This window comes from Salvelinus sp. IW2-2015, linkage group LG28 (assembly GCF_002910315.2).
Source record: "Salvelinus sp. IW2-2015 linkage group LG28, ASM291031v2, whole genome shotgun sequence".
NCBI classification, from domain to species: domain Eukaryota; kingdom Metazoa; phylum Chordata; class Actinopteri; order Salmoniformes; family Salmonidae; genus Salvelinus; species Salvelinus sp. IW2-2015.
The window spans coordinates 24263607-24281133 of NC_036868.1; the positions used below are offsets into that span (position 1 = coordinate 24263607).

At 42.1% G+C, this 17527-nt stretch overlaps 1 protein-coding gene across 1 annotated transcript in view; it reads right to left on the bottom strand.

Annotated features, from left to right (window-relative positions):
• Nucleotides 1-17527, bottom strand: part of vsnl1a (visinin-like 1a) — a 66564-nt gene that overhangs the window by 37417 nt on the left and 11620 nt on the right. The window contains exon 2 of the mRNA XM_023974148.2: nt 11583-11749. Coding sequence (XP_023829916.1) covers nt 11583-11744 — 162 coding nt within the window. The 5' untranslated portion in view covers nt 11745-11749. The remainder of the gene's footprint in view (nt 1-11582; nt 11750-17527) is intronic.

Here is a 17527-nt window from a genome sequence, read left to right on the forward strand (position 1 = left end):
TGTTGGGGATTTTATGGTTAAGATATCTAGGTGAGATAACCACATATCTTAGTAAGTACATTTTCCCTCAGTGCTAGTAGGAAAAGACAGGTGGACCGGGGGCGCCGTGTTTTTTTTTAAAGATACTGTACTCTTTGAAGAGGTATGGTTTCAGAAGATTTTCGGGAAGATGGGAAGGGGCTCCGCTGTCCTGACGTTAGGKGGAAGCTTTTTCYGCCATTGAGTTGCCGGGACAGAGAAGAGCTTTGATTGGGCTGWGCGAGAGCTGCTTGTCATATTATTGATTGCTGCTGGCCTCGTCTCTCTCTGTCACTGATCATATGACTGTTTCCATTTGTGGAAATAAAAGCACCGACAACGTCATTCATTCTAAACTTGTGACAGTAATACTCCGAATGTCTGGGAGGAGGGGGGGTCACACACACACACACACAACACACACACACACAACACACACACACACACACACACACACACCAGCCCTCTGCATCAAACACCCTACAGCAACGGAAGTGAGAAGCACCAAACCAGAATCTATCTATCCATCCCATCAATCCAGGTCATTACTGTTCTGTGTCTCCTGGTGTGGTGCAGTGTGAGGGCTGGGTTGGGTTTCCATTTGTGTGTGTGTGTGTGTGTGTGTGTGTGTGTGTGTGTGTGTGTGTGTGTGTGTGTGTGTGTGTGTGTGTGTGTGTGTGTGTGTGTGTGTGTGTGTGTGTGTGTGTGTGTGTGTGTGTGTGTGTGTGTGTGTGTGTGTGTGCCTATGCGTGCTCTGTGTGCGAGCATGCGGTGTTGTAGGCTGAGTTGGATTGGGTTTCGATCAGCGTGATCCCCTGCTGTGTAGAGAGACCAAGGTCCTGCAGACTACTGCATGGTGCTCTGTGGGGTGGCGGGTGATGTCACTGCGAGTCTTTCATTAGAAACCAAGGCCGGTTGCCAATGCACATTGCCATTTATCTCTTTTCAGTTACAGTATTGTGATGTACTGCACTGTGTATTGTATGCTAGTGATGTACCGAGTTTCAGATGTACTCATGTGTAAACTTTTTATACTGAAAAGATTGACAGTGTTGACCAAATCCTCCTCCTCATCTTCCTCCTCCCCAGCAGTATACCACCCTGCACCCCACTGCTGGCTTGCCTCTGAAGCTAAGCAGGGTTGGTTCTGGTTGGTCCTTGGATAGGAGACCAGATGCTGCTGGAAGTGGTGTTGGAGTGTCAGTAGGAGGCACTCTTTCCTCTGGTCTGAAAAAATTATAACATCCCAGTGCCCCAGGGCAGTGATTGGGGACATTGCCCTGTGTAGGGTTCTGTCTTTCGGATGGGAYGTTAAACGGGTGTCCTTACTCTCTGTGGTCACTGAAGATCCCATGGTACTTATTATAAGAGTAGCGGTGCTAACCCCGGTGTCCTGGCTAACTTCCCAATCTGKCCCTCATTCCATCATGGCCACCTAATCCTCCCAAGGTTCAAATTGGCTCATTCATCTCCCTTGTAACTATTCCCCAGGTTGTTGCTGTAAATGAGAATATGTTCTCAGTCAGCTTACCTGGTAAAATAAGGGTAACAAAAAAAAATCCTCATCATTAGAATACAGCACCAAGTGCACATTTGCTCCCCCCTTCTCCCCCAGTGCATATGCTCCCCTTAGGCTAATTACAGTGTGAAGGCTGTATTCAGCAGGAACCATACATTAAGTCCATTACTCTGCTGTTCATCACTGATGACTCGGCAACATCTACATCGTCACAGCAAGACCAAACACACACGGGCAACCCAGTCACTTACCTGACACCACTGTCATTACCCCGGAACCTAGATAGAGTACCGCAGTATGAGTCAAAATACCCATAAAACCTAGTATTCAAACAAGGAAATGGTTCCAATCGTTTTTTAGGAACACTTAAAATAAGGGCTGTGTTTCGTGTAGGCTTACCCTGGTGTGACGTTTTGATAACCGTGTAAATCTCTCTTGGACAAGGTGACTTTTATCTATTTATTTAGCTAAAATGCTCAAATTATGCACAACATGACTTGAACATAATCAGGCCTGCCCTGAGAATAGTCTTGGTTTCCACTAATGCAATTCTTCATGCAGAGTGGGGGACAGAGAGACTAGCAATTAATGAAGTTATTTCTGATTTCTGCACGTAAAAATTAGCACGGGACGGAGTGATTTTTATCAGGATCGGACAGGATAATTCCGGGGTTATAAAACTGTTGCGTGAGTCGGAAAATACGGAAAAAATTTGACAGGACAAGACGGGACAGGAATAAATTTTCACTCCTTGGTCAACTTCTGGTGAGGAGCGTCGCACAACGTGGTAAGAAAATGCATTACATATTCTGCTATTCTTTCGGTTGTGCAATGATGTCAGAGGGGGAAAAAAACTGTGTTTGTTGTTTGCAGTAACTTTTTAGCTTTTGTAATATCGCAAACAAATGCAAGCTTCGCCATTAATAAGGATTCCATCTTTAATATGTGATGACAATACAACAGAACAGAATAACAGGAATGACATTTACTGTCTCGTGTGGCCAAAAACAAGTATCTGAAAGCCACGCTCCGACTAAACCACGCCTGCAGTTTTCTGATCTGATCCTCTGGGTCATATCTTAATAACCCAACATCAATAACCCAGCATCAACAACCCTACCCGGCTCTTTTTAAGGAAACAACCCAACTAAGTGACCCAATGCCTGTGTAACGGATGTGAAATGGCTAGCTAGTTAGCGGGTACGCGCTACTAGCGTTTCAATCAGTTACGTCACTTGCTCTGAAACCTAGAAGTAGTGTTGCACCTTGCTCTGCAAGGGCCGTGGCCTTTGTGGAGCGATGGGTAACGATGCTTCGTGGGCGACCGTTGTTGATGTGTGCAGAAGGTCCCTGGTTCGCGCCCGTGTCGGGGCGAGGGGACGGTCWAAAGTTATACTGTTACATTGATGCTGTTGACCCGGATCACTGGTTGCTGCGGAAAAGGAGGAGTTTGAAAGGGGGGTGAGTGTAACGGATGTGAAATGGCTAGCTAGTTAGCGGGTACGCGCTACTAGCGTTTCAATCAGTTACGTCACTTGCTCTGAAACCTAGAAGTAGTGTTGCACCTTGCTCTGCAAGGGCCGTGGYCTTTGTGGAGCGATGGGTAACGATGCTTCGTGGGCGACCGTTGTTGATGTGTGCWGAAGGTCCCTGGTTCGCGCCCGTGTCGGGGCGAGGGGACGGTTTAAAGTTATACTGTTACACCTGCAACCCAGCAGTTGGGTCATCCAAACAACCCAGAATTTTTGAGAGTGTAGGCTAGGTTGAAGATACTGTAGTTAGCTAGCGACCTAAGCCAACAACTAATAATTATCATCATAAACAAATGTCATTACATCACAAAAACTTTTCAGAATTGAAATAGGAGGCTACAGTAATATGAGATTCTGTAATTGGCTTGACAGCCAATATTGTATTATTCAACATTGCTATTAAAATACTGTGCATTCGGAAAGTATTCAGACTCCTTCTCTTTCTCCACATTTTGTTACGTTACAGCCTAATTCCAAAATGGATTAAATAAAAAAAATCCTCATCAATGTACACACAATGTACTCACCCTATGATGACAAAGCAAAAAACGTTGTATTGACATTTTTGCAAATAAAMAAAAATAAACAAAAACAGAAATACCTTATTTACATAAGTAATCAGACCCTTTGCTATGAGACTCRGAATTGAGCTCAGGTGCATCCTGTTTCCATTGATCATYCTTGARATGTTTCTACAACTTGATTGGAGTCCACCTGTGGTAAATTCAATTGATTGGACATGATTTGGAAAGGCACCCAACTGTCTATATAAGGTCCCACAGTTGACAGTGCATGTCAGAGCTAAAACCAAGCCATGTGGTCGAAGGAATTGTCTGTAGAGCTCAGAGACAGGATTGTGTCGACGCACAGATCTTGGGAAGGGTACCAAAAAATGCAGTTACCATTGAAAGTTCCCAAGAACACARTGGCCTCCATCATTCTTAAATGAAAGAAGTTTGGAACCACCAAGACTTTTCCTAGAGCTGGCCGCCCGGCCAAACTGAGCAATCGGGGGACAAGGGCCTTGGTCAGGGAGGTGACCAAGAACCCGATGTTCAATCTGACAGAGMTCCAGAGTTCCTCGGGAGAATCTTCCAGAAGGACAACCATCTCTGCAGTACTCCACCAATAAGGCTTTTACTGTAGAGTGGCCAGACGGAAGCCACTCCTCAGTAAAGGGCACATGACAGCCCGCTTGGAGTTTGCCAAAATGCACCTAAAACACTCTCAGACCATGAGAAACAAGATTCTCGGGTCTGATGAAACTTGGCCTGAATGCCAAGCGTCACGTCTGGAGGAAACCTGGCACCATCCCTACGGTGAAGCATGGTGGTGGCAGCATCATGCTGTGGGGATGTATATCAGAGGCAGGGATTGGGAGACTAGAAGGATTGAGGGAAAGAYGAACAAAGGAAAGTACAGAGAGATCCTTGATGAAAACCTGCTCCAGAGCTCTAAGGACTTCAGGCTGGGGCGAAGGTTCACCTTACAACAGGACAACRACCCTAAGTACACAGCCAAGACAACACAGAAATGGCTTCGGGACAAGTCTTTTGAATGTCCTTGAGTGGGCCAGTCAGAGCCCGCACTTGAACCTTATCGAACATCTCAGGAGAGACCTGAAAATAGCTGTGCAGCGACGCTCCACATCAACCTGACAGAGCTTGAAAGGATCTGCAGAGAAGAATGGGAGAAACTCCCCAAATACAAGTGTGCCAAGCTTGTAGCATCATACCCAAKAAGATTTGAGGCTGTACTCGCTGCCAAAGGTGAGTAAAGGGTCTGAATACTTATGTAAATGTGATATTTATGTAGTTTTTTAAATACATTTGCTAAAAAATCTAGAAACCTGTTTTTGTTTTGTCATTATGGGGTATTGTGTGTAGATTGATGAGGGAAAAAACAATTAAATCAATTTTAGAATAAGGATGTAACATWAAAAAAATGTGGGAAAAATCACTAGCTTAAGTTGAAAACAAACATGCTAGCAGTTCATTGTGCTCACGATGACGCATCTCAATCTTTACAGCTGATTGATTWCTGAGTTCGGTCTGGAAAACTATTACTGGAAATCATTGGTACGCAGCTGCGCATGCAATCAGAGACAACAGAGAGCATCAAAACAGAATCTACCACCACAGAGGCAAAAAAGAAAAACACCAAAGCTATGCCTTCAGCATGCACTGATATTGCGCTCACCCCCAAAAAAAGGTTTACTCCCCTTGATTCCTACAAAAGGATTGCCACTACAAATACAGTTGAAATGAAAAAGGAGTGATTGAAAAGAAAGATTGAATGTAGTTTTAACGTAGCCTATTGGAGCACACTGGGACTCTAGAGAGTTGACAATAGAAGTCGAGAGACTTCAGTATTTAGCACGGTGACAGAAATGGCAYCTGGACAGTTGTCTCAGGTGGATGGTTTGTGAACCATTCAAAAGCATTATGTCATGGCCGACTGTTCTCTCATCCCCCCCTCTCTCACGATCACTGAACATACACTCCCCTGCATATTTAGATGGACGGTGCTGCTAAAATGTGTACATCTGGCTCTATACGTCAGCATTTCATGAGGCGSCAGAACAGAATGTCACCTTTTTATTTTAGGTTATTTTCATACCTACAGTGCGGTCCAAAATTATTGGATCCCTTGATGAAGATGAGCAAAAAAGACTGTATAAAATAAATAACACAAATACTGTGGTRTATTGTATGCTCAAAATGTTTATTTTTTAAATATTATTTTATACTAATACAATTGCTCAGAGAAAGAGATGTTGTTTTACAAGTTAATTCTTTACTATTGGATCCCCTGTTTTCAGTACTCCAGCACCCTCCCCTTGTGAGGATAACAACACTGAGCCTTTTACKAAAACGTTTTATGAGATCATATAACACATGGGAGGGATCTTATACCGTTCCCACTGGGCACAGACATCAATTCAACGTCTATTCCACGTTGGTTCAACGTTGATTCAACTAGTCTGTGCCCAGTGGGCTCCTCCATACAAAATATTTCCTGATCCTTGATATCCTTTGTCTGTGCTTCTGGACTGCCCTCTTCAATTCAAACCACGGGTTTTCAATGAGGTTCACGTCCGGAGACTGGGATGGCCATTGCAAAATGTTGATTTGGAGGTCAATTAACCATTTCTTTGAGGATTTTGATGTGTGATTGGAGCTATTGTCTTGCTGGAAAATTCACTTGCAGCCAAGTTTTAGCCCCCTGGCAGAGGCAAGCATATTTTTGACTAAAATGGCCTTATGCTGTTCATGAAACTGTTGACCTTAACAAGGGCTTCAGGACCAATGGAAGAAGAATAGCCAGATAACATCAAAGAACCAACACCATATCTTACAGTAGGGATGAGATGTTTTCTACATATGCATTGTTCCTTCGAAGGCCAAACCCACCACTGTTGTGAGTGGCCAAAGACGCTATTTTCGTATCATATGATAATAATTATGCATAATCAGTTACAGACGAACGCAGATCATACCAACCAAAAAATGCTAATACCTCCCTTGTTATTGGTAATGGTGAGAGGTTAGAATGTTTTGGGGGCATGATCTTTGTGCATCTGTAACATTAATGTAGAAGTGTTCAAAAACACATTATATTATTCATTATAATAAAAGTGACTCCAAAATGACACAATACATTATTTTCCATTCATTTCTATTGGGCACAACATAATCGAAACACAACCAAAACGAAACACAAATGCATCCAACAAGTGTGTTGCGTCACAAGCTAGATGTAGTCATTGTGTGCTAGGAATATGGGACCAAATAATAAACTTTTGACAAAATCTAATGTAATTTCCTCAGCAATCCACACAGAATACCCCATCATGACAAAGCAAAAACCGATTTTTWGAAAATTTAGCAAATTTATTCAAAACAAAAAATAGAAACACATTTATATAAGTATTCAGACCCTTTGCTATGAGACTCGAAATTGAGCTCAGGTGCATCCTGTTTCCATTTATCATCCTTGACACGTTTCTACAACTTGATTGGAGTCCACCTGTGGTAAATTCAGTTGATTGGACATGATTGGAAAGGCACACACCTGTCTATATAAGGTCCCGCAGTTGACAGTGCATGTCAGAACAAATACCAAGCCATGAGGTCAAAGCAATTGTCTGTAGAGCTCAGAGACAGGATTGTGTTGAGGCACATATCGGGGGCAGGGCACAAAAACATTTCTGCAGCATTGAAGAACACATTGGCCTCCATCCATCTTAAATTTGGAACCACCAAGATTCTTCCTAAAGCTGGCCACCCAGCCAAACTGAGCAATCGGGGGAGAAGGGCCTTGGTCAGAGAGGTGACCAAGAACCCTGTGGTCACTCTGACAGAGCTCCAGAGTTCCTCTGTGGAGATGGGAGAACCTTCCAGAAGGACAACCATCTCTGCAGCACTCCATCAATCAGGCCTTTATGGTAGAGTGGACAGACGGAAGCCACTCCTCAGTAAAAGCCACATGACAGCCTGCTATGAGTTTGCCAAAAGGCACCTAAAGACTCTCAGACCATGGGAAACAAGATTTGCTGGTCTGATGAAACCAAGATTGAACACTTTGGCCTGAATGCCAAGCGTCACGTCTGGAGGAAACCTGGCACCATCCTTACGGTGAAGCATGGTGGTGGCAACATCATGCTGTGGGGATGTTTTTCAGAAGCAGGGACTGGGAGACTAGTCAGGATCAAGGCAAAAATGAACAGAGCAAAGCACAGAGAGATCCTTGATGCAAACCTGCTCCAGAGTGCTCAGGAGGGGCTCAGCCCGGACTTGAACCCAATCGAACATCTCTGGAGAAAACTGAAAATAGCTGTTCAGCAACGCTCCCCATCCAAGCTGACAGAGCCTGAGAGATCTGCAGCAAAGAATGGGAGAAACTCCCCAAATACAGATGTGCCAAACTTGTAGTGTCATACCCAAGAGGACTCGAGACTGTACTCGCTGCCAAAGGTGCTTCAAAATAGTACTGAGTAAAGGGTCTGCATACTTATGTACATGTTTTATTTCATTTCTTTATTTTTAGAATTTAGCAAACATTTCTAGAAAACAGTTTTTGCTTTGTCATTATGGGGTATTGTGTGTAGATTGATGAAGGAAAAAAACGATTTAATTAATTTTAGAAAAAGTCTGTAACCTAACAAAATATGGAAAAAGTCAAGGGGTCTGAATACTTTCTGAAAGCACTGTATGTATGCAAAAGGTGACATTGTACTTTCTCCTCATATAAAACATTCGATCTAAAATCCAAAATGGAAGAGTGTAGAGCCAAATTAAATGTTTTTGCTTATCTGTCAAAATATATACGTAGGGGAGTGTATGTAAGTCACATCGAACATACCTTCAAACACACACACACACGTGAGCACTCCCACGCATTTGCACAAACACACCGTTCCTTTTAACAGGAACAGTCTGTCCAGCTGATGTGACCATCATCCATTTTCTCACTATCTGAGCCTTTGGATTGAAATTAAAACCTTATCACTGATATCCTGTTGCCTGGAAACCAAATAGAATGCCACAATAAAAGGTTAACATGTCAGCAGCCATCAGCCTTTAAAACCTCTGTGGAACGCCACTCTGTAGTCTGTATGGTACATAATGTTCACCCACAGTGCACTCAATGCATTGACTGTGTATTACAGTAAAATGTTCTCCAAAGTGTCGGAGTACAAAACCCTCTCAGCCAGTCACACAGAACCCCAATTGGGGCCGAGAGGCTGTACATGTAGGCCGCCTGCATTTCCAATTGAAGTCGGAAGTTTACATCCACTTAGGTTGGAGTCATTCTGACTTGTTTTTCAACCACTCCACAAATTTCTTGTTAACAAACTATAGTTTCGGCAAGTCGGTTAGGACATCTACTTTGTGCATGACACAAGTAATTTTTCCAACAATTGTTTACAGACCGATTATTTCACGTATAATTCACTGTATYACAATTCAAGTGGGTCAGAAGTTTACATACACAAAGTTGACTGTGCCTTTAAATAGATTGAAAAATTCCAGAAAATGATGTCATGGCTTTAGAAGCTTCTGATAGGCTAATTGACATCATTTGAGAATTGGACGTGTGCTTGTGGATGTATTTTAAGGCCTACCTCCAAACCCAGTGCCTCTTTGCTTGACATCATGGTAAAATCAAAAGAAATCAGCCAAGAACTCAGAAAATAAATTGTAGATCTCCACAAGTCTGGTTCATACTTGGGAGCAATTTCCAAACGCCTGAAGGTATCACGTTCATCTGTACAAACAATAGCAAGTATAAACACCATGGGACCACGCAGCCGTCATACCGCTCAGGAAGGAGAAGTGTTCTGTCTCCTAGAGATGAACGTACTTTGGTGCGAAAAGTGCAAATCAATCCCAGAACAACCACAAACGACCTTGTGAAGATACTGGAGGAAACAGGTACAAAAGTATCTATATCCACAGTAATACGAGTCCTATATCGACATACCCTGAAAGGCCGCTCAGCAAGGAAGAAGCCACTGCTCCAAAACCGCCATAAAAAAGCCAGACTACGGTTTGCAACTGCACATGGGGACAAAGATTGTACTTTTTGGAGAAATATGCTCTGGTCTGATGAAACAAAAATATAACTTTTTGGCCATAATGACCATTGTTATGTTTGGATGAAACAGGGGACGCTTGCAAGCTGAAGAACACCATCCCAACCGTGAATCACGGGGGTGGCAGCATCATGTTGTGGGGGTGCTTTGCTGCAGGAGGGACTGGTGCACTTCACAAAATAGATGGCATCATGAGGCAGGAAAATTATGTGGATATATTGAAGTAACATCTCAAGATATCAGTCAGGAAGTTAAAGCTTGGTCGCAAATGGGTCTTCCAAATGGACAATGACCACAAGCATACTTCCAAAGTTGTGGCAAAATGGCTTAAGGACAACAAAGTCAAGGTATTGGAGTGGCCATCACAAAGCCCTGACTTCTATCCTATAGAAAATTTGTGGGCAGAACTGAAAAAGCGTGTGGGAGCAAGGAGGCCTACAAACCCGACTCAGTTACACCAGTTTTGTCAGGAGGAATGGGCCAAAATTCACCCAACTTATTGTGGGAAGCTTGTGGAAGGCTACCCGAAATGTTAAACAATTTAAAGGCAATGCTACCAAATACTAATTGAGTGTATGTAAACTTCTGACCCACTGGGAATGTGATGAAAGAAATAAAAGCTGAAATAAATCATTCTCTCTACTATTATTCTGACATTTCACATTCTTAAAATAAAGTGGAGATCCTAACTGACCTAAGACAGGGAATTTGAACAAGGATTAAATGTCAGGAATTGTGAAAAACTGAGTTTAAATGTATTTGGCTAAGTTGTTTGTAAACTTCCGACTGCAACTGTATATTTGAATGTGTGTTTATGTATAGTAGCGTGTTCTCAAGCCTCCACTAAAGCAGACTATGGGTGCATCCYTATTTCCTTTATAGTGCATTACTTTTGACCTGGACCCATAGTGCACTACTTTTAACCAGAGCCCTATCTARGGAATTGGGTGCCATTCCGGAAACAATCTTGAGCAGCGTTGGTATTTCGAGCCGTGCCATTAGAACTCTGTAACATGGCTAATGTAATGGTCTTTCATTACGTGGCATTTCCTGAGAGGACTGACCAAGGTAATGATGTAAGTGGCTATATATCCACTAATCATAAATCTACCCATGACACTGTACATATGGTCAATATTCATACAGCATAGGATACAAAGTGGTCTAAGGGTACAAGACCTTAATGTTCTTATTTCGATTCATTAAATAGAAGATTATAAAGATTGAACATAGTTTTAATGAAATGTTAGCTATCTAATGTATTTAGACCTAAAACATTTATAATTCATGGGTTCTAATTGAATTAATTTCCTTTTTTGAAGACTTTTCCCTGAGTAATAATATTAAAGGAGATTTTAATCAAAGTGCTCCGTTTCCTGCCCAGATACAAGAGGGAACGAATAACATAACAGATACAGCTGAGGGAATAGGAGAGGAGTATGATATCGCGTTCTGTAATGTTCCCGTTACTCATTACAGTACTTTCATTGAGCTTGCCATAGTATCATGTTGGTTCGATTGCTCTGCCACTGCGATGACATACGCTTCTGTTATCCTTACAAACCACCAAAACCTTTGCATTTCCGCTAGTTCTTAAAATGTCTGTAGAGTATTGAGTTGTATGGTTTTAGAAAACTTGGACTAGTGAGGAAATTGAAGCCATGTAGCACTGTGCTTCTCTTCTCCACTCCTCTACTCTACTCTACCATATAGATACATTGCTGATAAAAGTGTCTGTGTCTATGCAGATGTTGGCAAAGTGACAGTGTTAGGGTGCACCCCAAATGGCACCCTTATGCCCTATATAGTGCACTACCTTTGACCAGAGCCTGATGGGATCTCGTGAAAAGTTGTGCACTTTATAGGTAATAGTGTGCAGTCAGATGAGGGCAGAGTGACAGCGTTCTGTAGCTACCTTCACGTAGAGTTGTTGGAACTCGTCTAGATTGAGTCGTCCACTGGGGCAGTCTTTCAGGAAGCCTTTGTACCACTGTTTCAGCTCGTGCTCGTTAAATTCCGTGCTCTTCACCAGATCCTCCATCACCTCTGGGGTCAGCTTGCTGTTTTTCGCTCCCATTTTGTCTGGAAAAAAATGTCAGAATAATTCTTTTAGAATGTCAGCGGGGGGAAAAGTATGGGACGGTCACGGTGTTCTTTTCGAATGTCTGGATGGAAAGAATGACGCTGAACTATTTTGGAAAGTCTGCAAAGAATGAATTCCACATATTTTTCTTTCCGTTGCGTTTCTACCAGACCAGGTTAAAAACCTGGGACAGTCTGGACAAACAATGACAGAAATCAGCAGTGTTATCAATCAGGCCTGCTTTGAACGAGGGAGAATATTCTAGAGCGGCAAATTCTATTTTACACACCTACTCCACACCTCACAATGGCTGTAATGTGTCCACAACACCTGTGAAACTAAAATATCACCCCAGTCCAATACATTATGTGATATTTAGGGCAACGTAATGATGTTGAACACTATGTGTGTATTTATATACCACGTCTATATTTAGCTGCACCAGGGACAATAAAACACAGATGATCAATGGACCAAAGCATATTCTTGGATAGCTTCGATGATTGTCTTATTTTTAACCCAACAGGTTTGATACATTGGTAGAGTTTAGGCCTGCATACCCTAGGGAGTAGCCTACCTCCCCGTAGCTGGCTACTACATTGCAAACAACAATGCAATCCATCACTTCTGCTCTGCCTAAGTACCTAAAATCACTCAACAACACACATGCACCAGGTCAGACCACTGGAGATTGGAGCAAATTAGTCTGTATCCAACAGCAATCCCTTGAGATTATCAGGCTGAGTGAACCCGAGTCGCCCGTTTTAATGTGATGCCATATTTGTGACTTGGTTCATATTTTTGCTGTGTCTAATTTCCCCATCGGCCCACGCTGCTTAGCCTTAGCCCTATCTCCACAGCCTGCAGCTGTTTGCACCTCAGTCTCTGTATCAGCCCAGCTCACACTGCCTGACACACACACACACACACACACACACACACACACACAGACACACACACACACTCACACAGCGCATCACACTGATTCTAATTCAGCCAGATTAGTTAATTAAGCACCATGTACTTAGCATAATTAGCAAATACATTTTAAAGTAAAACATCTGAGTCTCAGCATCGGGGTTGGGCTCAATTAGAATTGAAGGCAATCAATTCAAGAAAGTAATTTGAATTGAGAATTCTGAAATCTTTAACTTTTGAAATAAATAGCTTCTACTTTTCAGTTTATGGAAAAGTCATTGAAAATAAATGTTATTTTTTTGATTATTGTAGTGAAATTTTTGTTTACTTCCTGAATTGACTGCCTTCAATTTGAACATAAGCCCAACCCTGCTCAGCATCACTCTGTTAGCGTGGAAGTGCCCAGATGTTATTGTTGTGTAATGGTTGTGTAATTCTTAGCGCGCTAGGTTAATGGAAAATGGGGAAAGTACTCAATGTCGCAATTGCATAAAACAATGAGAAATTATAGGATACCATCGGAAAGGCCATATCAATTAATTAATTTCCTCCTGTAGCAAACAAAGAGCAGCACTTTAAAGGATAAATTATATTATTTCTGATTGAATTATCACAGATATGACAAAGAGTATTCTCTAGAAGATAACAAATTGCAAATTATGATTTGATTACATGCAGTATTTTAACATTGCCTCTGCTAAGGGGTTAAACAACCACATAAAAAGTGAGTATTCATCCAACACCAACCGAATACTAATAACACAAGGAATTCAGAACTAAAAAAAATAATTATTTCATTTCATGGCTTAGAGGTGAAACCGAATGAATGACAAGCGGGACTCACAATCAAATTGGCGTGCCAAAAAACAATTAATAGGGATTGTGAGCTAGCCACAGAACAGAACTGAATAACAATGGCAAGACATCACCAATAGAATACCTAACCTAGAGCAAGGCAAGGCCTCAGATTGCCTGATAAATTAACTGGATGTAAGCCTCTCTGATCTATGGAGTGAAGTGGATAGATGCTCTCTGTCCTTAGTGATTACCACAGTTTAGAATGGCCTATTCCCCTGAGACAGAGTGTACTGTACACTCACTATCATCTGCGCCTTAGCTCGCACTGCAGGCTAGGGCAAAACAACCCTGATGTCAAGTCTCAAATCCTTTCATTGTACTGAGGTAGCAGCATGAGCCAACAAAGTCTCCTTCTTGACACAGAGTGTTTCTTGATATCTCAGAATGAGACAGCTGTTGATGTACAGTGCCTTCGGAAAGTACTCAGTCCCCTTCACTTTTTCCACATTTTGTTACGCTAAAGCTTTATTCGAAAAAATTTGAAAATCTCATAAATCTACACACAATACCCCATAATGACAAAGCAAAGCATGTTTGTAGAAATTTGTGCTAAATTAAAATTTAAAAAACAAATGAAATATCACATTTACATAAGTATTCAGACTCTTTACTCAGTACTTTGTAGAAGCACCTTTGGAAACGATTAAAGCATCTTCTTGGGTATGATGCTACTCTCACGGCCGTTGAAAGAACTTGACCAAAGCGCAGCGTGGTGAGCGTACATATTCCCTTTTATTAGGTGATGACGCCGACAAAACAATAAACAATACCAAACAACCGTGAAGCTAAAGGCTAAGTGCCACAAACAAAGTTAGCTTACCACCTAGACAGGTGGGAAAAAAGGCTACCTAAGTATGGTTCTCAATCAGAGACAACGATAGACAGCTGTCCCTGATTGAGAACCCTACCTGGCCAAAACATAGAAATTCAAATAATAGAACATAGAATACCCACCCCAAATCACACCCTGATGGATGGATGGGGCTGTATTGTCGAAGCAAGCAGTACGTTCTGACACAAATTTAAGGGAGACCCCAATGAAGTAGACCCCAAAACAACAGCAGCAGCAGCAGCAGCACCAGACCGATCTGTCCCATTGGAGCAATGATGAGCATACATCGTCCACTACCGGGCTACTACCCATCCACTCTGAGAGGTGTGACACTTTAAAAGCTCCTCCATTCACACCCTGCGAGCACAGCAAGTCTGATAATGGGTACATTCTTTGCAATGCTCTCAAACACAGCACCGTTGCCAAGAGCCGTAGGCGGCGAACTAGGCTATCCGCTGATGATGAAACTGTACATATTTCTGAAGTACAAGTTCAGTTCAGAGCATCAGCATCAGCTATTCACAGTGAGTGACTAGATGTGACATGCAGGGATGTAGTGCTGCTGTAGCACAGGGGAGCGGCGCTCCCTCACCCTTTTCAATTTGAGAATACATGGCAGTGGCGGTCGGTGAAGTTTAAGATGAGGGAGGGCGATTCTTTTTTTGATGAGCATTGCTAGGGTTGTGGCGGTCATGACATTTTGTCAGCCGGTGATTGTCAAGCAAATAACTGCCGGTCTCACAGTAATTGACCGTTAATTAACATAAACACATTTAGCATCTACTGGCTTCCACGCATAGCCTACAAGCTACTGATGCAGACCTTTGGAACATCTACATCTTAAAAAGTCTAATAAATTCATGTAATATAGCCTACACCATCACAATAAATCCATTATTTCTTTTAGACACGTCTAAAGAAACATGATATAAAGAAAATGTAGTCTACTTCAGAAGAACAGAATAGCATACTCTGCGTTGTCCATATTTTAGGCCCTGATCTGGCTATACCATAACATATGAATGTGGGATACACTAGTTCATTTAGCAGACAATGTTTGCTTAGAATACCGTGGCATTATTTTATAGTATGAAGAATGCAATAGCTGAACAAAATAGAAAGGATATTTTCTCCAAATGATTTGAGGGAGTGAGCAAATGCGGCTATTCTGTGTTGAACGGTTAAGAAACAAGTACTCCTATTTGCTTCATTTAGAGTTATTTATGTAACTTCAGTTGTTATACAAACGTTGGGCTTCATGTTTTGATTTTTAATACATTCTAAGGCTGAGTGATGCGACTCTAATGAGCTCTGAAGTCGCATGAAAGGCATGAGCTCTGCTTAGTTTTTTTGAGCAGGCTGTACACACTTCATTAGTCTCTCATTCACAATTTGACAAGCACTTGATAATGCCTTGAATTTCCCAGCGGCATCCCCTTTGTGTGGCCCTATAAAAAAATCTATGCCTTTTGCGGCCTGGACGTTGTGCCCTTGGGCTGAATATAATCATCATAGTTCCCTTCTCTCAGCTACATGCTCCAAAGCACTTCTCACTCACATGGCACTTGGTCACCTGATCCAGTCATTCTCACAGGCTACAGGTGAAGACAGACACATCGGGACACAACTGCGCGTGTCCTTATCCAATTCCGAGGTGCATATTGAAGATATTGGAAGAACTGTCCACATTTACTTTTCGTCAGCCAACAAGATGAGTATGTCTAACGAACAGCAAAAGCACTAGCCTGTGTCAATGTACTATCCCCCAGAGTACAAATGTTGACCTATTCTACTCTGCAAGAAATAAATATTCCAAACATAGTCTGGGACAGTTGTGGGATGCGGTAGATCCCAAATTAATACAACCACTAGCATCAAAAAAAAAAAAATGGAGAGAGATTTACATGCAGTATTTTAACATTGCCTCTGCTAAGGGTTAAACAACCACATAAAAAAGTGAGTATTCATCCAACACCAACCGAATACTAATAACACAAGGAATTCAGAACTAAAAAAATAATTATTTCATTTCATGGCTTAGAGGTGAACCGAATGAATGACAAGCGGGACTCACAATCAAATTGGCGTGCCAAAAAACAATTAATAGGGATTGTGAGCTAGCCACAGAACAGAACTGAATAACAATGGCAAGACATCACCAATAGAATACCTAACCTAGAGCAAGGCAAGGCCTCAGATTGCCTGATAAATTAACTGGATGTAAGCCTCTCTTGATCTATGGAGTGAAGTGGATTAGATGCTCTCTGTCCTTAGTGATTACCACAGTTTAGAATGGCCTATTCCCCTGAGACAGAGTGTACTGTACACTCACTATCATCTGCGCCTTAGCTCGCACTGCAGGCTAGGAGCAAAACAACCCTGATGTCAAGTCTCAAATCCTTTCATTGTACTGAGTAGCAGCATGAGCCAACAAAGTCTCCTTTTTGACACAGAGTGTTTCTTGATATCTCAGAATGAGACAGCTGTTGATGTACAGTGCCTTCGGAAGTACTCAGTCCCCTTCACTTTTTCCACATTTGTTGTTACGCTAAAGCTTTATTCGAAAAAATTTGAAAATCTCATAAATCTACACACAATACCCCATAATGACAAAGCAAAGCATGTTTGTAGAAATTTGTGCTAAATTAAAATTTAAAAAACAAATGAAATATCACATTTACATAAGTATTCAGACTCTTTACTCAGTACTTTGTAGAAGCACCTTTGAAACGATTTAAAGCATCTTCTTGGGTATGATGCTACTCTCACGGCCGTTGAAAGAACTTGACCAAAGCGCAGCGTGGTGAGCGTACATATTCCCTTTTATTAGGTGATGACGCCGACAAAACAATAAACAATACCAAACAACCGTGAAGCTAAAGGCTAAGTGCCCACAACAAAGTTAGCTTACCACCTAGACAGGTGGGAAAAAAGGCTACCTAAGTATGGTTCTCAATCAGAGACAACGATAGACAGCTGTCCTGATTGAGAACCCCTACCTGGCCAAAACATAGAAATTCAAATAATAGAACATAGAATACCCACCCCAAATCACACCCTGACCAAACCAAATAGAGACATAAAAAGGATCTCTAAGGTCAGGGCGTGACAGTACCCCCCCCCCCCCCCCCCCAAAGGTGCGGACTCCGGCCACAAAACATGAACCTAG